Source organism: Haliotis cracherodii, unplaced genomic scaffold (assembly GCF_022045235.1).
Source record: "Haliotis cracherodii isolate W230 unplaced genomic scaffold, xgHalCrac1.p SCAF_6, whole genome shotgun sequence".
Lineage (NCBI taxonomy): Eukaryota > Metazoa > Mollusca > Gastropoda > Lepetellida > Haliotidae > Haliotis > Haliotis cracherodii.
In genome coordinates, this window is record NW_027266319.1 from 67,982,335 (window position 1) to 68,005,485 (window position 23,151).

Genomic DNA, 23,151 nt, shown 5'->3' on the forward strand with positions numbered 1-23,151 from the left:
TATTGAGAATAACAGACTGATAGACAATGACGGGACCTGGGCCCACTTGCACAAAGCAGTCTAAGCGCTAAGATGTTCGTAAGTCTATGTTAAAGTATGTGACCTTCGATCACGTTAGCGCTAAGATCGCTTTGAGAAACGAAGGCCAGGGCCCATTTGCACAAAACATTATTTAGCGCTAAGATGATTGTAACTCCCATACTTTAACATAGGCTTACAATAGTCGCTTTGTGCAAGTGAGCCCTGGACAAACTTTCCGCTTAACAGGTTTGCTTGTTTTCTCCTAGTACACTGGCGATATGAACTCAATGTCGTCTCATTGTTGATTAGGATTTAACAGGGTAGTTAGTTTAAGGTGGGGATAAGCACTTGCACTTGTCTGTTAATTACGCATGCGGGATCCTGCCTAAACCCCAGCAGCTTATAACAAATTTCACAGTTGTGTGCACAGCTAACCCCCTAGCTTCTACCTCCGAATTCGTAATTAAAAGGATGAACCCAAACAAAGAACCAAACTATATGATTATAATTTATTGGGTACAAGAATGACAAATAAACAACACATTATTATAATGAGTGAGTGAGTGAGTATGGTTTTACGCCGCTTTTAGCAATATTCCAGCAATATCACGGCGGGGGACACCAGAAATGGGCTTCACACATTGTACCCATGTCGGGGATCGAACCCGGGTCTTCGGCGTGACGAGCGAACGCTTTAACCACTAGGCTACCCGACCGCCCCCCATTATAATAATGAAGCATGGTTATTGGTTATTGTTGTATATTTAGCATAAATATCTTTGATCACGTCCAACAGATAATGAGACTGTTAACCTTGGATTATTCCTTCTCAGCGTATCCTTACTCTCATGGGTTGAATCTGTACTCAACTGTTCTATGACTTTAAATGAAGTTTCGGCAGAAGATGACTTTGATATAGATAATCTACGTGACGTGACGCAAACATTGCGAAAGCACACTACTTAATGCAGCTCTTACAAGATGTGAAATTCGAAATTATGAATTTGAAAAATGACAAAGCTGCTGGTATAATTCATGTATCTGTTTCAACCACCCTTGATGTCTTTAAAGATATTTTTATCAAACTTTGTAACATGGTTCTTGGTACTGGCACATTCCCAGAATAAATGTTGGGTGTTATTAAATCAATCTTTAAAAATAGGGGGAGTTATTACAAGGTAGGAGAAAGTAATTATGTTGTGCGTTTGAGTATTTTCAGAAAAAAATCTGGATACAGTTTTGAGATCAGGAAATTTGCAAAAGTGTAATGACCAAATAACTTGAGTATACATATAATTTCAAAATTGGTCATGATGATCAAAGTGGCTGATTTTATACACGTATTGTACGCGTGAGCATGGGCGGGTGGGACAAATTACATTGTCAAAATTAGAAAACAATATTTAATCACGATTTACACTTCCACGAATCAGTTGAAGTCATGGACCGATATCCACGGCCTTGGGGTAGTAAGCAGTGTATCCACACGGATCAATGGCAGTTATAGAGACATATACGGCAGTGACAGTTTGTGGGTGCGAGGACAGGTTGAGCTTCATCTGCTCCTGGCGTGTCAGCAGCCCGTCCACCACATCTGCCCCACCCTCCACACTGCCCACCATCACTTCATACACAAGCTGGCCCCAGGGGGAGGTAAACAGGCCAGGCCAGGACAGAGTGGTCATCCTGTCGGACGTCCTGGACGAGATCATTGCTGCTTCTGAAGTAAACCAGACATCACTGTCAGGAAACAAATACAACATGACATTGAATTTTGTTGCATTTAAAGTTGTATTTTCGAATTTGCTGTATTTAGGATAACTGTTGTGCTATCTTACTGTTTAGACTTGGTGGTGGGCCATGCGTGGTGATAGAAGCTTCTGTCGGGTACCCTGCCTTGTCCAGCACATGCATGGCGCTGATGTTGTAGGTTGTCAGGTCGCTGAGTTTCAGGCCACACAGCTGGGCAGATGTGTATGTGAAAATACTCGGGATGATCTGTTCGTAGATCAAACTGCTACCCTCGATGTGAACCTATATGTTTAATTAAAAACACAAAACAAATAAGTAAGAATTTTACAAACACCAGCTTCATACATGGTAGTTGTGACTAGAGCAAGTATCAATGTTGAAGAAGTTAACTGGAGTCGACATACCAGCGTTGTGTAAGGACTCTGGGTTTCTCCTCCCTCCCAGTGAAGTCTCACAGTGTCTCGGGCTACGTGGCACTGGTCTCTGTCTGAGAACACAGAGGGGCTCTCCTTCAGGACCTGGAAGCCAGCTACAGATGCCAACCGGGACACGATGACTACACCGTCAGATGAGGACTCGGAGGCCTGCCCCGCGTTGTTATGGCAACGTACTGTCGTGTACACCTTGACACTAGATGACGTCACTATATCAGTCAGATTCCACCTGGTAAACCTTACTCCGGGATTAGTTCGAGCAAACCGACGAACGTCGTCATCTCCAGGTGTGTGTCCTGCAGAAGATATAACAGCTATTCAGTCAGACGATATTGAAAATGAAGTTCCGTTGGGATACATACACAAAGACATGTTGAAACAACATTAGCTTATGCAGTTTCTACACGAATTTACCTTTTCGTTGATTAATGTATTTTTCTAATTGATTATGACAACAATCATGTTGTATCAATATGGCTGTTACTAACCTATAGCAATATCACAGTTGATAGAATCCGATTCCTGATCTTCTACAGTCCAGTTCGCTGCCATGTCCTCTGGTGAAAGGAAGTCTGCATCAACTCCTAGAAGTGGAGCATTATAGCTGTGTGATCATATAGCAATGGAACATTATAGCTTGTTGTCCAGTTAAATGATCACAAAATGTTATGGTCATTATAAAGGAATAGGAATGGTGAGACAGACATGCTGGAATGTACACGCATGCAGTTTTATTTGGAATGGTAAACGATGTTATTGCCAGACACGTTTCAATTCCCTGTTTTACCTGAACCATCGTTGACTTGTTGTATAGTTGGTGGTGTCATGTCCACCGTCACTGGTTCAGCTTTGGTCAGTGTTGTCAGGCCGGCAGCGTTAGTGGCGATTACCGACACATACAGTCTGGAGTTGTGAGTGAGCTTCTGGGCAGAAACTGTTCCTTGAGGGTTTCTGCCAACCTTAGTGAAGCCCTGCACCTGTGTCCCGCCCTCCATCAGACCTGCATGGAGAGTCGATGTTATTACCTACAGGTTTGGATGCTGCTCAGGTCACACTAGGCTATCAACAGTTTTGTTTCTCTATTTCTCCATGTCTAAATAAACATATAGTTTTAATACTAAGTTCAATATTCGTAATCTGAGTTTAATATAGGTGGCGCACTCCTAAATAATCCACGATTTGCTTCCCACATGTGAGTTGATCCTGTGCTTGCTAGCCCTGATATGATCATTGTTTTGACAGCATAATACGCGTGCGCGTTGGTTTCCACAAAGGGGTACACGTCTAAGGCCTACATCCCTTGTTATGGGGGATTTTCGCCCACAGCAGGCGGTATAAATAATCTCATACATTCTTTATCTAAATCCTCCCAAGTGAAGCCCTTACTGACTGCCCACTAGAACATGGTGATGGGTTACTTTCTTACGGCCCACTCTTACATGATTGGGTACTCACCTACTGCCCACTGCTACATGATGATGGCGGACTTTCCTACAGCCCACTGGTACATGATTGGCGACTCACCTTCTACCCACTTGTACATGGTGACGGGAGACTCACCTACTGCCCACTAGTACAGGGTGATAGGAGACTCACCTACTGCCCACTGGAACGTGGTGATTTGGGACTTACAAACTGTCCACTGGTATATGATCATTGGGAACTTTCCTACTGCCAACTCTTACATGATTGGGTACTCACCTACTGCCCACTGGTACAGGGTGTTAGGAGACTCACCTACGGCCCACTGGTACATGGTGATAGGAGACTCACCTACTGCCCAATGGTACATGGTGATAGGAGACTCACCTACTGCCCACTGGTACATGGTGATAGGAGACTCACCTACTGCCCACTGGTACATGGTGATAGGAGACTCACCTACTGCCCACTGGTACATGGTGATAGGAGACTCACCTACTTTCCACTGGTACATGGTGATAGGAGACTCACCTACTGCCCACTGGTACATGGTGATAGGAGACTCACCTACTGCCCACTGGTAGATAGTGACATGAGACTCACCTACTGCCCACTGGTACATGGTGATAGGAGACTCACCTACTGCCCACTGGTACATGGTGATAATAGACTCACCTACTGCCCACTGGTACATGGTGATAGAAGACTCATCTACTGCCCACTGGTACATGGTGATAGGAGACTCATCTACTGCCCACTGGTACATGGTGATAGGAGACTCACCTAGTGCCCACTGGTACATGGTGATAGGAGACTCACCTACTGCCCACTTGTACATGGTGATAGGAGACTCACCTACTGCCCACTGGTACATGGTGATAGGAGACTCACCTACTGCCCACTAGTAGATAGTGATTGGGGACTTACCTACTGCCCACTGGTACATGGTGATGGCGGACTTTCCTACCGCCCACTCTTACATGATCGGAGACTCACCTACTGCCCACTGGTACATGGTGCTGGGAGACTCACCTACTGCCCACTGGTACATGGTGATAGGAGACTCACCTACTGCCCACTGGTACATGGTGATAGGAGACTCACCTACTGTCCACTGGTACATGGTGATAGGAGACTCACCTAGTGCCCACTGGTACATGGTGATAGGAGACTCACCTACTGCCCACTGGTACATGGTGATAGGAGACTCACCTACTGCCCACTAGTACATGGTGATAGGAGACTCACCTTCTGCCCACTGGTACATGGTGATAGGAGACTCATCTACTGCCCACTGGTACATGTTGATAGGAGACTCACATACTGCCCACTGGTACATAGTGACATGAGACTCACCTACTGCCCACTGGTACATGGTGATAGGAGACTCACCTACTGCCCACTGGTACATAGTAATAAGAGTCTCACCTACTGCCCAATGGTACAGGGTGATAGGAGACTCACCTACTGCCCACTGGTACAGAGTGATAGGAGACTCACTTACTGCCCACTGGTACATGGTGAAAGGAGACTCACCTACTGCCCACTGGTACATGGTGATAGGAGACTCACCTACTGCCCTCTGGTACATGGTGATAGGAGACTCACCTACTGCCCACTAGTACATGGTGATAGGAGACTCACCTTCTGCCCACTGGTACATGGTGATAGGAGACTCATCTACTGCCCACTGGTACATGGTGATAGGAGACTCACATACTGCCCACTGGTACATAGTGACATGAGACTCACCTACTGCCCACTGGTACATAGTGATAGGAGACTCACCTACTGCCCACTGGTACATAGTAATAAGAGTCTCACCTACTGCCCAATGGTACAGGGTGATAGGAGACTCACCTACTGCCCACTGGTACAGAGTGATAGGAGACTCACTTACTGCCCACTGGTACATGGTGAAAGGAGACTCACCTACTGCCCACTGGTACATGGTGATAGGAGACTCACCTAGTGCACACTGGTACATGGTGATAGGAGACTCACCTACTGCTCACTTGTACATGGTGATAGGAGACTCACCTACTGCCCACTGGTACATGGTGATAGGAGACTCATCTACTGCCCACTAGTAGATAGTGATTGGGGACTTACCTACTGGCCACTGGTACATGGTGATGGCTGACTTTCCTACCGCCCACTCTTACATGATCGGAGACTCACCTACTGCCCACTGGTACATTGTGATGGGAGACTCACCTACTGCCCACTGGTACATGGTGATGGGAGACTCAACTACTGCCCACTGGTACATGGTGATAGGAGACTCACCTACTGCCCTCTGGTACATGGTGATAGGAGACTCACCTACTGCCCACTGGTACATGGTGATAGGAGACTCACCTATTGCCCACTGGTACATGGTGACGGGGTACTCACCTACTACCCACTGGTACATGTTGATAGGAGACTCACCTACTGCCCACTGGTACATGGTGATGGGAGACTCGGTGTCTGTGAAGTGCCATGACACGTGTACAGACGACCAGTGAGGCAGGAACACCGCGTTCACCTCCACGTGGTTCTCTGTGTCACCAGCCTCGTCATGACCACCATACTTGACGCTCTGCAGTGTCACGTGATCAACTGCCATCGCCATGGACCTTGACGTCGTGCCAATAGTAAGTTGTGTGGAGTCCTCCCGAGCAATGAAGGAAAACGTGTGCGTATTCCACATGATAACAGAATGTCTCCCAACATCACACACCCCTCGGCATAGGTTCGGCTCCAGGCTGAATGTGATCACTTCTATACCAACTGAGACGAAGCCTTCTATAACGCTGAGATGTACGTCCATGTTGTCTGTATATCCTACATGAATCTTAGCTTTGTACATTTGCCCCACACTGAGATGTATATCTCTCTGGAGAACAGATCCGCTGATTACAACATAGCTGCTACCATGTCTAGCTAATGGACGCTCAGATGTAACAATGTGTATGCATGTAGAGTTGTTAGCCTGCCAGTGCTCGGGAAGTGGTTCATTGCACGTCGATGAATTCACAGGTTTATTTGGTGTCTCAAACGAAGGATTCTTACCAAGTTGCCTCCTAGGTATGCCAAGGACTGTGGTTCTGGGGGAGATGTGTCGACGACAACGCCGTCTGATACAGTTACGTCTGAGGCGTGACCCACTGCATCTACAGCATACACCTTGCTCCATAAGCGTGTACCTATAAACAAGGGAATACCGTCATCAGGCGATTCTAGAAGGCCCACTTAATAAACAGTTAGGCGCCACCTTAAATAACTTCTGTGGACAGAACAAGATTTTCAACGTTTGTTTTTACAAGGTAGACACAATTTATGAATAACAACTTCTTCAAACAATTCAGTTTAGTTTCACTGATGGAATTTAATGTTTCACCACTTGCTTTTGACAATTTGCTGTTTTACAGAACATTTACTTTGGTGACAATTTGTCCTCCGCAGGAAGTTTGGGACGAAGGACGAGTGAAACCGCCAGGAGTCTGGGTTATCGTTATTGAGTGTCAATACGTGAACAGTAGGCGTGCTGGTATTTAGATAAGGCCAGATGAACCTGATCAGGATACATACCACTAGGGAGAGGGGAAGCAAGTTGTGCCGTGAAGGTGGTATAAAGCCCAGTATCCCGCCAGCCCAGCACACTGCAGTCTGTCGTGTCGTTGACTCTTCCCACACACCAGAAGTACGTGATGATCGTGGAGTCCGTGTCAGAGAAGCCGTGCCAGGAGGCGGATACCTCTGATGGAGAACTCTGGTAGTCCGTGTCGTGCATCTCTACAGAGACAGTAATAGGAGGTAACTACACAAGTCAACAAGTAACCACATTTCACCAGGTATTGTAACCTCTGTGGAGATCCTGGGTCAATTGAAAATTGTTTGAGTGTTCGATGTTGAACGCTGCACTATTCCAGCTGTATGATGGTGGTCTGTTAATAATTCAATCTGGAACAAACGATCTGGGGATAAATTCTATGAGCATCGATGCTCACCAACGACACATTATCAATCAAATCACCGAACCTGACCAATCATCGGTTATGGGCCTGCTCTAATATGTGCGATGTATCGACGTCAACCCTTCTCTCAACATTCCATTACTTAGTAATAAACAGGACAGCTTTAATATTCCGACGTACAGCAAGACAAGACTTCAAGCGTTGATACTGTAGAAGGGAACGTACCTTGTCCATCATCCACTCTGCCCGATACAGGAGGCAGCACGTCCACCCGGACACCGTCAGAGTGAGCCCAGCTGACCAGGCCAGCTCTGTTGTAGGCCAGGACACTGGAGTAGTACACTGTGGCTGCTTGTAGACTCAGGCCCCTGGCTGTGTACTTCGTGGTGGTCAGGTCATCTGACGCGTGGATACTATGTCCTCAAATAGTGAAGTTACTGAGTGAGTCAGTGAGTTTTGTTATAGTCAGCCATATCGCAACAGGGGCACCTGAAATGGGTTTCACACATTGTCCCCAAGTGGGAGTCGAACCTATGCGATCCTAACAATCCTTTATAATGTAAAGTGAATAATAACAACATCAATAATAAAAACAATAATTATGATAATAATAACACATAAGTCAGTGAAAAGTAAAGTCATATCGTCGTTGGTCAATCAGTTCCTAGGTATGTAGAAGGACAAGCGTTGTGAGCCATGAATCAATGTTCGGGGTTGGATATTAGCTACCTGGGACATTAGCATCCAGGTTAGATTCATTCACACTTCTATATTGATCTGTAATGTGTTGGTTCTAGAACATCAGCTTCCAGGTTAGATACATTCACACTTCTATATTAATCTGTAATGTGTTGGTCCTAGGACATTAGCATCCAGGTTAGATTCATTCACACTTCTATATTAATCTGTAATGTGTTGGTCCTAGGACATTAGCATCCAGGTTAGATTCATTCACACTTCTATATTAATCTGTAATGTGTTGGTTCTAGAACATCAGCTTCCAGGTTAGATACATTCACACTTCTATATTGATATGTAATGTTTTGGTCCTAGGACAACAGCTTCCAGGCTAGATACATTCAAACTTCTATATTGATATTTAATGTGTTAGTCCTAGGTAATCAGCTTCCAGGCTGGATACATGCACACTTCTATAATGATCTGTAATGTGTTGGTCCTAGGACATCAGCTTCCAGGCTAGATACATGCACACTTCTATATTGATCTGTAATGTGTTGGTCCTAGGACAACAGCTTCCAGGCTAGATACATGCACACTTCTATATTGATAGGTAATGTGTTGGTCCTAGGACATTAGCTTCCAGGTTAGATACATTCACACTTCTATACTAATCTGTATTGTGTTGGTTCTAGAACATTAGCTTCCAGGTTAGACATAAGCACACTTCTATATTGATCTGTAATGTGTTGGTCCTGGGACATCAGCTTCCAGGTTAGACACATGCACACTTCTATATTGATCTGTTATGTGTTGGTCCTTGGACATCAGCTTCCAGGTTAGACACATGCACACTTCTATACTGATGTGTAATGTGTTGGGGGAGTTGTGAAACTGGGAACGCTCACCCCCGGGGCTTGTACTGATGTAGACTCGGTACTTGAGAATTCCAGAGGCGCCCGGTAGGAACTTGTTGGTCCAGCTGATCCTGATTGTGTCCGTCGCCATCTGAAAGTCTGCATCCTTCACTCCGTCGTCATCACTGAGCTCAATCACCTGCATCATTCACATACAGCGGAATCGTAAATATTTAGTTATTCCGCGACGGGCAGTTAATGGTCAAATCTGGACCAGGCAAACTACTGACTGAAAACATTAACATCGGAAATAGGAAGAGGAAGTCCTCGAAAAAGATCACTAGATACTGTCCTGGAAATAAAACCTATTTTACCATTTTCCAGGGGCAGCAAAATTATTAAGATTAAAGTCTAAGTGGAGCGCACATTTTAACATCTTGAGATCATTTACGATTATGAGTCACATGTGTCACTAGTGGGCGAACTTATCGTTACATGTTCACAAATGCGGAGCCGTATTATCTATCAAATATGTTTGTGTGACAATCTGCCTTACGACCACCAGCGGTTTCGGTATGTTTACTCAAAACGTGAACAAGGTCAATTATACGCGACAAGCGGATGGCGACACATGAAACACTATGACGTCATGTTGTCCATACTGACCGGACAGTAACAGCTTGTATCGACGACTGGCCAGTTTGAGACGTGTATTTAATGACGAGCAATGAGATTCTGACAACATGCTTGCAACATTATTAACATGGGATTGTGTTGCTCCACGTCTAAAAAAAGACCTAATGTGTGTTGACTCACTGCGAGTGCCTGGTTGTCGGTGGTCTTGGGAGGGGCTGTGTCCACCATGACCCCATCTGACTTGAAGATGCTGTACGTTGTCGCATTATACCAGCCTCTCACAAAGAAGGAATACACGTGCCGGCTGCTGAGGTCCTCGCCTTGGTCACAAGCACGACAGTTAGTCGGATTGGTCCCTTATTGTTCATACTCTCTTACAAACATCCCTTCGCTTCCATTGCTTTATAAATGAATCCAAACACATATTTTGATACGAAACATTTGGTGGTTTATAACTGAACCCCTTTCCTCAAAGCGATATTAGACTGCCGTAGATCAACTACATCGCTTTATTAAACAAAATAACTTGTAAGCTTCTGAATAAAGATTGGATTATCGGTAGGTTAGTCAGTACCGTCTGCCAAAGAGATGACAGCTGATGTTTGCCGCCCGACGCTGAACCAGACTCTGTGGGAGTGACTGTCAAACACACCCGTGGGGTAGTCGCTGTCACTGACTCCAAGACTGACCTCATACCTGCAGCCAAAAACAAACTGTCTGAGATACCTGGCACACGGTGGTCACAACGATGAGTTATTTAAAAAAACCTTTACAAATAGTTTAGATATTAAGCAACAAGAGGTACTGTACTGTGTGAAAGGCAGCCCTTGTTGTTTCAGCACCGTCCAACGGGCAGCCATGAAGGTGTCTGATGGTGAGTGGTCAATGTCCCCGGATGTTGTGAAGCGGAGGTCAGTGACATCGGTCACACCCAGAACATTGTTTGACCCACCTAGGATATAAACAGTGACATATACCGCCATGCAGAAGATATAACTGGTTCTTGTCATAATTAATGATCTATATTTACATTGAACTGACATTCTGTGATTGTTATTGCAACCGAGCTAGATCCTCCCTGTGGAGACATCACTTGTGACGTACCATCCAGCAGCTGTGTACATCCGCGTGTGTGGTGGCACGTCCTGTCCTGCACAGCACAGACACAGTGACCCTCACAGTTGTATGACTGACACCGTCTGACCAGCTCGAGCATCCCCCAGCTCCTAGTTCAAGCTCCAGGTGAAGCACATCGCCCTGGAGGCCAACCTGGGTCACAAGGAATACACATTGAACATAGAAACATAACTAGGTTAATACTATAGGAATGTTTTTTGTGTGTTCGTGGGTTGTAAATATAAAACGTCAACGCGAGAGAACAATCAGTCTCGATAATATGCCGAAGCAGATTCCATTCGTAAAGGGCAAATTAGCACCAGGTGTTCGCGAACAGGTAAGCATGTAAGACCTACCCCGTTGACAGCCCAGACTGCCACAAACACAGACGGTGTGGAAGAGAGGTCTTTTGTGTCTACAACACCAGTCTGAACTCTGCCTTCGTCATCGTGCTCAATGCCAGACACATTGTGTTGTACGAGCACAAATGTGCTTCCCTGAAACAGACACACGTATCTGTAAGTAAATCATGTCAAGGTTGTTTCAAGATGCACAGCTCGGAGTCAGAACACCGTGTCTGAGTGGTAGTATTCACACACACACACACACACACACACACACACACACACACACACACACACACACACACACACACACACACACACACACACACACACACACACACACACACACACACACACACACTCACACTCACACACACACACACTCACACTCACACACACACATGTGCATGTACCACGTCACTATATAAGTGCAATATTCTTGAGTGCGACGTTAAAACTCCATCCAAACCCATTACATGTCACCTCATCACACTTCCCCATCTCGAAATGCACCAACAACGACAAATCTGTAAGCGTTCTTCTATGTATCTATGCTGTTTCTTTTAGTATGTTCGTAGTCCTACTACATTTCTGTTCGTCCAATAAATATATACATGTGTCGAAGATGCTTTAATTTTGAAACTGTGTTTACATCATAACGACGACACATCAGTATTATATAACCTGGAACCAAAGATTTTTAAATATGTAATGTGTTTTCAGTATGAACGTGATTCCACCTCAGTAAGGTCCGTTCCGAACTCAGCAGACCCTGCTGTGATGATGTAGTGCGTTATTCCAGAATGGAGATCAGAGAAGCCAAGCCAGGCAAGGTTCAGCCGGGTCCTGTTCCATGTCATCCACCCCGACTGGTGTCGAGACAACCCTGCTGCATGGTCGGTGTGCACAGCTAGCGCACCTGCATTACAGTCATAGAACCGTGTTTTTGAGAGAAGAGTGAAACATTCATGGAGACAGTGTTGTGTTACCTGTCAAAGATTCATGGAGACAGTGTTGTGTTACCTGTCAAAGATTCATGGATACAGTATTGTGTGTCACCTGTCAAGGATTCATGGATACATTGCTGTGTGTTGTTACCTGCCAAAGATTCATGGTGTTATTACTGTGTGTTACCTGTTAATGGTTCATGGATACATTACTGTGTGTTAACTGCCAAAGATTCATGGACACATTACTGTGTGTTACCTGTCAAGGGTTTCGAGCTGTCCACCAGCATGGTCCCAGTGTCTGAGGAGTGACAAAAGCCGGCCATATTGCAGGCGACGAGCTTCACTGTATAGCTGCTTCCATCGTGGAGGTCCAGCTGTGACAGCGGATATTCTTCAACAAGTACTGGCAGCTTTAGGGAAGGTAGGGATAGATTAGTGTTATGTTTGTAATAAATGTCATTCATATGAGATATCAAATCAATTGATTATAGAAACCGTGATTATAATGTTGTAAGATGCGTATGTTGATTGTGTTCACAGTTTTGTAGATGTAGATGTAGATTGCGATACATATTACCATTAGTGTTGTATACTTCACCTCGCTCCTAAACCATGTTTAACATGACCAAATGACGGTCACCTTTAGGAGACCTGACTTGAACTCCCCCAGTTGGTGTGATGAGATGGAGAGGTACTGTCTTTCAATGTAAGACTCTTCGTCCTTGAACTTCCAGCCTATCCTCAAGGTCGTCCTGCTGATGGACGTCCCAGCCACAATAGAACCGTGTCCATCTAGGATCCCTGGTGTCACGACAACTTCCGGTGGAGTGATGTCAACAAGAAACCCGTTGGACGTAATTTCACTGTATAATCCTGCCACAACAAAGTGATAACATATATACAACTGACTGTTTTGGATACGCATCACTTTTCTTCGTTTCTACATCTCTGTTTGGCGACAAATATTATTTTGTTTTTTAATCCATATACTGATCTCTTATTCGTCACTTAAGTGCATACGTCGTTAAGTGCATTCCCTTTTATAGTGTTATTTCTGTACATTAACCCTACGTTTTGCAAACATATCAGTTATTCATATTTTTGCTTCCGATCTGGAATACTTATTCAAAGTTCACATTCGAAGAAATAAAGTATACGTATTTGGAGGTAGGTGATTAAGGAAGAAATTGGTGAATATATATTTTGAAAATATAAACAAATGTGCAGCCTACTGGAGTCTTTGAAATGTCTGCCAATGTGCGCTTCAGGATTAACAAGGCTTTTCTACATATCCTATTGGACAAAATCAAATTAAATGAGGAACGAATAAGTGCATACTGCAGCTACAATTCATCATACAGGCTCTCCGTTTCATAATATATGAATAATGTCTTTCGACTTCAGCCAGCTTTGATTTCAACTGAGAGATGATATTTATGATGTGCGTTATAGCTTATAACCTGCTTTGTTGTAGGCTCTGACGGTCGTGTACAGAGTCTGTCCAACCGGAAGTTGGTGGTCACGTGACAGCGTGTGGAAGATGGCTTCCTCCATGGCTGCATTCGTTGCTGCGAGAATCTCGTCACCTCCTGGAGTTGTCCCCACACGCCATTCATAGTGGTCTAACCCAGACTCAGGGTCCTGGAAGCCTCGCCACTTACAACCAAGGAATGTCCTGAAAACAATAATCACACAGAACTATGTGGCAGGATAATGTGAACTTATGAGGCAGTAATTCTTTTGTTTTAAAATCACAGCCTTCAGTTCAGGACAGACTCAGAAATACAGATAGTACTTTAGTGACCTTTTTAATAATTTTATTTTACAAATGGAAATAATAGCCCCTTTACGGTTTCTAAATAAGTTGGATAATACTATGGCCAATGACGGATTGAGTTGCATCATGATCACCTGGAAGCCTGATATTGGACATCTTCATCACGGGTTCCGTCCATGATGTTCCCAGTTCGTGGAGCGGTCACGTCTAAGATGACACCATCACTTGTCGCCATGGTGCACAGACCAGCCATGTTACACGCTGTCACCGTCACGTAATACGTCATGCCACACTTGAAGGCAATGTCATAGAAACCCACATCTGCAACAATTAGACACGCACAGGGTACCCGCAGTATATCTTCATGAATATTAGTACAACAATTAGACGTGCACAGGGTAGTGGCATTATGTCTTCATAAATATAAGTACAACAATCAGACAAGCACAATATTACCGCAATATACTTTCATAAATATTAGTACAACAATCAGACACACATCTTACCGCAGTATGCCTTTATGAATATTAGTCCACACATTTAGACACACACATTTTACCGCAGTATGCCTTCATAAATATTAGTACAACAATTAGACACACACATTTTACAACAGTATGCCTTCATAACTATTAGTACAACAATGACCTTCATAAACATTATTACAATTAGACACGTTCTGGGTAGCCACAATATTTCTCCATAAATATCAGTACAACAACGAGACACGCATTTTTTACAACAGTAGACCTTCATGAATATAAGTCAAACAACGAAACACACACGATTTGACTGCAGTATGCCTTCATGAATATTATTACAACAATCAGATGTCAGGGTATAAATGTAGATATGTAATACCAAGGTTATACCGTCAGTCCTAAGCCCGTTACACCAGACAAGAGGACGCTTTCTGTACACTGATGGACAACGAACCTCAAACAACCAATATCAAGATTGGCCTAGTAAGGTGGGCAGTGTGGGAACCTAGTTGTTAAAGTGTTACCTCGTCCAGCCGAAGACCCGGGTTCGATTCCCCACATATATTTCTTGAAGCGGCAGATACACTTACTCACATCCAGTAGGGTGACGACTGTTTTTGTGTTATAAATGATATTTAAGGAACAGTTTTGCTTTTTACCTGTTCTTGCTCCCACGTGTGACTGAGCGAGCGTGTCGTCACATCCCCGACACGTGCCCACCTGCAGGAGATAGTGACTGATTGAAGAGTGGGGGTCAGAAAACCCCTCCCAGTAGGAACCCATCTCCGACATCAAGGTGACAAAGTCAGCGTCCTTTGCCTGGCCTCTAACGTTGGTGCGTTGTCCATCATACACGTGGCCCCTAGAGGGCGGTGTGTTGTCCGCCGTCACAGGTCGTGAAGTGATGAGACTGTGCAGTCCTACTTTGTTGTATCCCTAGTGCACGATTAAGACATTATAGTAAAATATATTGCAGGTTCACACTTTTTCTATTTTAAACGTAGAAATAAAGTTGTGCATTTGTTGAGAGTTAGGCTTTAATAACGTTTGAAGCTACAAATACAGAATACATAAATTGATAAATACATTACCTTCACTGAGACAAAGTAGACATGCCCGTCTACTAGGGGTGCCTCGCCGTCGATAACCATACATTGGTCAGTTGTAGATGTGTACTTGACAACGTCGTCATAGGTAGGTCTCGACCCCACCCCCACGTCATAGCTTACGACGCCGCTCTCTGGGTCAGACAGAGCACCGTCCCAGCTGGAACAAGCACACCACAGACAGTCAATACTTTCAAACTGAACACAATCTCACCAGCAAAGGAAACTGACAATCAGACTCACTTTTAAGTCAAGTTCTAACTGTATTATTAGGTGACAGTACAATAACAGATATGTCTCATTTACTAACTGTGGCATCCAGTGTTCGGACAAAAACATGAATGTGTCAATAGCTAACTGTTATATCTAGTTTTTGAACATTAACACACGTATGTCATTCAGAAAGTGTGGCATCAAGTGTCAGGACAAAAACATGAATGTGTCAATAGATAACTGTGACACCCAGTGTTAGTAAATGAGAACATGTGTGTCATTCACTAACTGTGGCATCCAGTGTTTTGACAAAAAACATGAATGCGTCAATAGCTAACTGTTATTTCCAGTGTTAGAACATTAACACACGTATGTCATTCAGAACGTGTTGCATCAAGTGTCAGGACAAGTACATGAATGTGTCAATAGATAACTGTGACCCCCAGTGTAAGTAAATGGGTACATGTGTGTCATTCACTAACTGTGGCATCCAGTACAGGACAAAAACACTTGTGTCAATCATTAACAGACAGATGGTGGACACTGACTGTGTTATTCAGTGTCAGTACAACACCAGGCAGATGGTGGACACTAACTGTGTTATTCAGTGTCAGTACAACACCAGACAGATGTCGGACACTAACTGTGTTATTCAGTGTCAGTACAACACCTGGCTGATGGTGGTCACTGACTGTGTTATTCAGTGTTATTACAACACCAGGCAGATGGTGTCAAGTTTTAACTGTACTATTGGTGGACACTAACTGTATCACTTACCACACATCTATCACAGACGTTATGTATTGCCCAGAGAAATGTATTGATCCCCCTGACGTCACTGGCGGCGTGGAGTCAATCAACACCCCCGACGATATGACTGTCCTGCTCTTGTTCACAAAGTCCGTGGCTGTAACCACAAAACAATTTTTATGTAACAAGGAACCCATTTATCAAAACAGTATCAAGTATCAAAAGGTCTGAATTTAAATATCAGTCGAGGGATAATTTTAGCTATTATATTTATTTGTTCATTGATCCTTTATTACTGCAATGTCATTAAATAGTGATGTATGCCAGATGTACAACGCACTGCACCAGTGATATACATGTATACTGACAGATATGCAATACACTGTATTTCACAGTATCAGATATATACTCTCCAAAGAAAGAAGCGAACAGGTAGATTTTTAATGAATTTTATAGTACCTAATAAAGTCAGTATAATTTAATTTAATATCATAGATACAAATATGAAATTTTGGAGCACGATAGTCACATGTTGTCGTTGTACAAAGGCTTTGAAAACTGTTCATTGTCATGTCACATAAGGCCACAAGGTTGCGCTGAACTCAGTATCTTGAGGAATTCGATTCAATGCAGATCTCGTGGCCCCCCCACACCATGACACTACCGCCACCGAATTTGTCGAATTCACATAGACAATGTGGGGAAAAACGCTCATTTCGACGACGAAAAACACGTTGTCTTCCATCTCGCGGGTGAAGAAGAAATTGTGGTTCATCGCTAAACCACACTCGTCTCCAGTTTCTCAAATTCCAAGGCTGTAAGGTATGGCACCAACGCAAGCATCGCTGTGGTTGGATCTGTTGCAAAACTGAGACGATAACTGGTTTTCTCGGTCAGATTCCAGCCTCACGAAGATGGTTCCTGACAGTCTGGTCTGATATCCTCAACAGACCAGGGATTCGTCCTGCAGTCTCCGTAGCTGTGACATTGCGATGACGAATGTAGTGATCCTCTTGGTTGGCCGATTCTCGGACGGTCTGCAGTGGAATTGAACTGAGCTTATCGGTCCCAAAGGCGGCACATGGTGGACGTTGAAGCGGCGTGCAACAGAAAACTGCGATTCCCCCCTTTGGATAGGTCTTATGGCGATGTTCCGATCGGCAGCGCTGAGTCTCGGCATTTTTTAACTTCGAAAATGTTGACAATTGAATGACAAATTATTGGCTTATACTTGCCTTTTATAGCTACTTCCACGAGTTACGAATGCCATAACTTGCACGTGCATTTTGCACAACAACAATTATCCAATTTATCCAACACATATCCAATTTATATTCCTGATTTTTTTTGTAGTCAGATTCAATGAACTACATACTACCAGTGCGTTTCTTTTTTGAAGAGTGTATGTGCATTCTGTAGTGTGTCACCATCCATCAAAACAATGTCATATTCTGTCAACACATCGTCCATCTGGGAAATGTCAGATAAAGGGAACACAAATTCTGTCAGGGTTTTGTCGTCATTGACATGTACCTGTCACCGACGCATAGATGGTGTGCCCGTCGTTAAGGCGGAGGCCGTGCAGGATGGCGTGGCTCACCAAACCCTCTCTCCGTCTTGCAACCACGTCTTCTCCTCCAGGATCAGAACCTACGAAAGAGGAGTCGGGGTTACTTTACAGTTTACAGCCGTCAAGATTACACGTGGCTAGACCCTGCTGCTATGAAGCGACTCGGTTCTGTGATAACGACTTGTGATAAAATATAGGACTGTAAATATTGATAACTATCTATTACTGACATAAATCACTTCCGATCAGCAATCAGATCTGGCACCATGTACAATGTCTCTTACTGCATAACACATTTGAATGAAATCGATACATGAAGCCGGTATACGTTTTAACACAAAAGTAATGATTCCTTTCATAAGCTGGATCAAGTTGATAGTTATTGTCCCATACAGAGGTTAAAAACAATCTGCCGCCTGTCGTACCATTATTACCCTGAGTAAATTGTTCTGTCGATGTTGTGTGTAGCCTGTAGATGCCAGTAATGTGTAATCTTGTATGTTCTAGATGACCTTCATTAGATTTATTTAAGTAAACTAGAAGGGTTTTCCCCTGTTGACAACTGACATAATATCCACACTTCAAGATTCTTGCTTCGCTAAAATCACTGTCAATGTCACAATGAGAGGAAAAGTTATTACGTTTGTTTGTTGGTCAGCTCTGGAATAAATCAGCTGTATGACGGCTACAATAAAAAAAAGATCGAATCTGGAGCGGCCAATCCAGTTATTGATAATATGAGCAAAGATAAAAGCTGTCGGGGTACGATGGCACGCAATCATCCAAGTCACCCAACCACACCACTCGAAGATCGCCCTTAGCTCGACCCTCACGATCAGCAAAGGCTTCTTGGCGCACATATAACCGGAATTACTGCAGGGTGAACATTTTATAGAAACTTACCCAGAGCAACTTCATAATATGCTATCCCACTGGGGTGTGGAGAAGACCCTTCCTCTTCTACATCTGTGAAGCCGTCCCAGTAGATCACCATCTCGCTCGTGCTGGTCTAAATAAAGATACCTGTAGTTCACAATCTCGTGCAACAAAAAACAGCAATGGCCCTACGGGTGAGTATGGTAATGCCACAAAAAGCAACACTAAAGCAATATAACAATGGGGGACACCAGAAATGGTAAGCTGTCTTCGGAAAACTACCGTTGAACAAACGTTAAGAGCACTCTTGGAAATGACATATGTACCACGAGTGAGAAGGTTTCAGTGCTCAAGAAGATCTTTTCACACATTCATGTATTACCTCGCTTTATTAAACTACACAAGACTTGTGCCAATCTGTAGCTGATGCCAAGGAACAAAATGTATGAAAGTCAATTTAAGGAATGAATAGCTATCATGACACATGCTATTGAAGTTAAATTCTTATGTTGAGTATAACGGATCAGGATGTCATCACGAGTAAACCAGTGACGAGACTGAGCTGACTATTGCACCTGGAAGGTGGGACTGGTTAGTCCGCCCACAAACACCCTTCCTCTGCTCGGTGGTGTCACGTCCACCGTGACCCCGTCACTACACGAGTTGACCTCTGGTAAGTCTTCTGTCCACTTCTCGTTCTCCACGGTTCTGGCATCAGCATGAACACACACATAATACCTCCTCCCGTGGACAAGCCGCCGTTCCGTCTCGTCAAAGGCCACATTTACAAATTCCTTGTCTGTAACACCAGACATCAATCATTTAATATTCCATTTGGCGAAAAATGCAAAATTGGGGTTAAAATGATATGAATGAATCACTAACACAATACTGATGACACCAGATGTTCGTGAAAAGGGGACGCTTAATCTGCTCTGCTGGAACTACCCGCCACTCACACAATGAGCATAAACAAAACCTGATAAGACTTTGTATATGGCAACCAAAGACACCATAACGAATTTATTATCCCGTAAAATTTACACTATCTGGTATCCATACAGCACATGTCATGTCAAAATGAAAACTTGAAACGTTAAGGGTCAAGGGAGACTACTCTTCAAACCTTAGAGGCCAAGCCTTGATGACAATTTTAACTTTAATCTTGATCAATAAAGTCATGAACGTGATCTGAAAAACAGATTTATGTCCTTGCACGTCACACTAATGACATAAAAACACAAAACAGTGTCGAAAGACGAATTTCTGTACCAGAATTTCCATGTGAAATATGTGAATTTGGTGTTGGAAAATCCAAAATGACTGTTACTTACGGTATAATGTCTCATTTTATGTCAGTAACAATCATCTTGGATATTTACTGACGAGGCATGATAAATTATTATTTATCTCTTATTCGATACAATTTCTTTTGTATATGGAGTGGTTTATATTGTGTTTTGGCATTTATTATTAATCTTTGAAACTTTTGCCTTTATGTAAAAGTAGTGGGAACCTATGTATTTCACTTTCTCGGAAGTTTTATGTATACAGCGTTAGTTTTGAGGGTTGTGGTGGCCTGGAGGAATTCTCGTCAATCTACTACCTGTGTGCCCGCACTTGATGACATCCGGCATGCTACAGGGGTCAGTGAAGGTCATCAGACTCTCTCTCTTGTAGTGGGAGGAGGGGTCCACCTGACACCACTGCCCACGTGTAGTTCCTGTGACGGAGTGTCGGCCACACAGCAGACAGGATGTCCCTGTAGGGGGTGTAGTCAGCATCAGCGATGTTCCACCTTTCATTCTGCTCCAGGGTGATGGGGTGCGCAACATCAGCAACTTGTCTGGCGCCTGACAGCAGGATGGAAACTTACATGACACTCGTTGAGTGGAGGGATATTTAGAAAATATCACAATATGGTTCAGATGAAGTAAATAATTAGTGATGATATATCTATGATATGAAACACAGGAAATATGTAAATAACTTTTGTGCCCACCTTGCAGGTTAAATTACAACTATTTATGCTGAATTTATTATGTGAGTTGATTATTGTCATAATTTTGATTTTTAGATGAAAAACAAAACAAAAGAGCAAATGGGCCTCATGTCACACCCTTGAGTTTTGTATGGATTAAACTTAGAAATACAGCAAAGAGGGTGTGGGGGCCTCTTCTAAAGAATTTTGTATGTACCATTTTCCATGACCCCCTCTACATATCACGAACTGACCCCGTATCACGAACTGACCGCTGAGTCAAAACATGGTGAAGAAAGGATTGAGCCATGCCTTCATGTCACTTAAGATACTTTGTCTGTGCCAAAGCTGGGCATACACTTACAATGTGTTGGACAGTCTCATTAAATTCATTATATATTCTACATTTCATATTTACATATTTGATACAAAATCAAGAAGTATTTGGACCTGAGCAGCAACAAACAGAAAGCCTTCTGTTTGACTTTTTAGGCAAGCCGACTTCATCCAAGCGAACCCAGTGCTGCTGATCTTCTCAAAACACTGCACATTAACTCGATGCAATGGTCTGTCAGATAGCCTCTCACTGGATCACTGAGTATAGGCGGATTTGATATGGCACTTCGCTTGGCCTACACTCATTTCTGTACCGACCAGCAGTACAGAACCATCAACAAAATCTACATTGTTATGTTTATGGAAACTGTGGATTCCATTGTTTTCAACACGAGTCTCTACATGCTTTACAAGAGAATCATCAGACAAATAAACGTGTGCAAAAGTGCACAATACAATTTTGTCATGAAGAGCCTCCGTGTTTATCAAATCACACCCTCCCATTATGATTGATTAATATAAGCGATTTAGGGAAGAGCGGTAGTGGAGGTATCTATTGTCTGACACGATTCTTCGTGTGAGGGTGTCACTACTCTGAATTTCTTGTTTCGTCCAATCAACAACACCAAATGTATACAAAAGGACGCGTACAACATATGTATTTGTGGCTTTGACTTTACTGCGAGCGTTCAGCTCTGAACTCCAGATTTTTCATTTGTATTCTGCCCGAGGTTTGTCTTGAATTGTGGGCCTGGCCTTCCACGAATATACTGACTGATCCTCCTTCTTTGACACGTTTCAGATGAAGAATGTTGCATTTGTCGAGGCCATTAGAAAAGTACCAGACAAGGAGAATTTGTCTTTTTTTAGTTTAATCTCCTTTGGCAATACGTCCAACATCATCCATGTAAAGGAGGTGAGTAAGGGGTATAAGGATTTTGTGACAAACAGAAAAGCTGAATACTAAATGAATCGCACTGAAATATTCCTCTTTTAATAGAAATGGGTTCCGATTTCATCACCTAGCTCTCAAGGTGAGTTGACGAGCAATTCATTTAAGACGAGTATAGCAATTAGCCGCTCGGGGAGGTAAATACATTCCAGTGATGTCAAAATCCATTCCTGACGTACTGAATCATGAGCTTTTCTATAGTCAATACAACATACTGAGAGGTTACGGTAAGTTTTAGGCTCTTCAAGGATAATTTTTGAACCGGCAATTGAACCATATATCCCCAACATCCCTTTCTCGTCCCTTTCTGCTCCATGTAAATAATGGAAGCGCAGTATGATCTGTTAGACACCCTGTGAATATTTTGTATTGTGTATTCTGACAAGTAACAGGGCGGAAGTTTTGGGATCAGTGAAATTACCTTTCTTTGTGAGAAGTATTCTTCTACCAAGGTGGAACATCCCTGTACCCACATGAGAATTTAAACAGTGAAGTAATGGTATTTGGATACAATTTAACAGTTTCCAGTACTGATTTCGAATAGCATCAGGTCCTGGCGTCGTATTAGATTTGAACTTTTAAATTACATTTTTCAGTCAATGAGGTGTAATCAAACACACAATGGTGATCTTATTTTTCATGTACACTATCATTGTTTTCCTCTACTCATGGTTGCTCGAGGTAAGAGTTGTCGGGTGTAGACCACACCTGTTTCCAAAATCTTTCACTGGAAGCCCTGGTGGGTCCTTTCTCAGCACTGCCCTTTTGGCATTTTTTTTGCCTCTAAATTACTGTTCATTAGATTTGAACAGTTGGTTTAGTTTTATCAGGTTTTTTTGTCCCACCTTCTTTTTCTTTCTGTCCAAATCTTTAACTTTGACTTCAGAAAATCACGAATTTAATTTAGAAATCACGAATTTGTTTTAAAATTTTCCA

General features: G+C 43.3%; 1 protein-coding gene across 1 annotated transcript in view; it reads right to left on the reverse strand.

Annotated features, from left to right (window-relative positions):
• Positions 1-1,460: 1,460 nt before the first annotated feature.
• Positions 1,461-23,151, reverse strand: part of LOC139445660 (uncharacterized) — a 108,542-nt gene continuing 86,851 nt past the window's right edge. Inside the window, 29 exon segments of the mRNA XM_071226852.1 lie at positions 1,461-1,741; positions 1,860-2,055; positions 2,178-2,503; positions 2,696-2,791; positions 2,995-3,207; positions 6,063-6,686; positions 6,689-6,820; positions 7,206-7,409; positions 7,817-8,011; positions 9,178-9,325; positions 9,943-10,082; positions 10,337-10,458; positions 10,573-10,714; positions 10,867-10,986; positions 10,989-11,031; positions 11,235-11,375; positions 11,963-12,141; positions 12,429-12,582; positions 12,813-13,045; positions 13,633-13,847; positions 14,084-14,270; positions 15,091-15,367; positions 15,523-15,697; positions 16,528-16,657; positions 18,034-18,150; positions 18,974-19,079; positions 19,522-19,745; positions 20,553-20,641; positions 20,643-20,799. Coding sequence (XP_071082953.1) covers positions 1,461-1,741; positions 1,860-2,055; positions 2,178-2,503; positions 2,696-2,791; positions 2,995-3,207; positions 6,063-6,686; positions 6,689-6,820; positions 7,206-7,409; positions 7,817-8,011; positions 9,178-9,325; positions 9,943-10,082; positions 10,337-10,458; positions 10,573-10,714; positions 10,867-10,986; positions 10,989-11,031; positions 11,235-11,375; positions 11,963-12,141; positions 12,429-12,582; positions 12,813-13,045; positions 13,633-13,847; positions 14,084-14,270; positions 15,091-15,367; positions 15,523-15,697; positions 16,528-16,657; positions 18,034-18,150; positions 18,974-19,079; positions 19,522-19,745; positions 20,553-20,641; positions 20,643-20,799 — 5,366 coding nt within the window.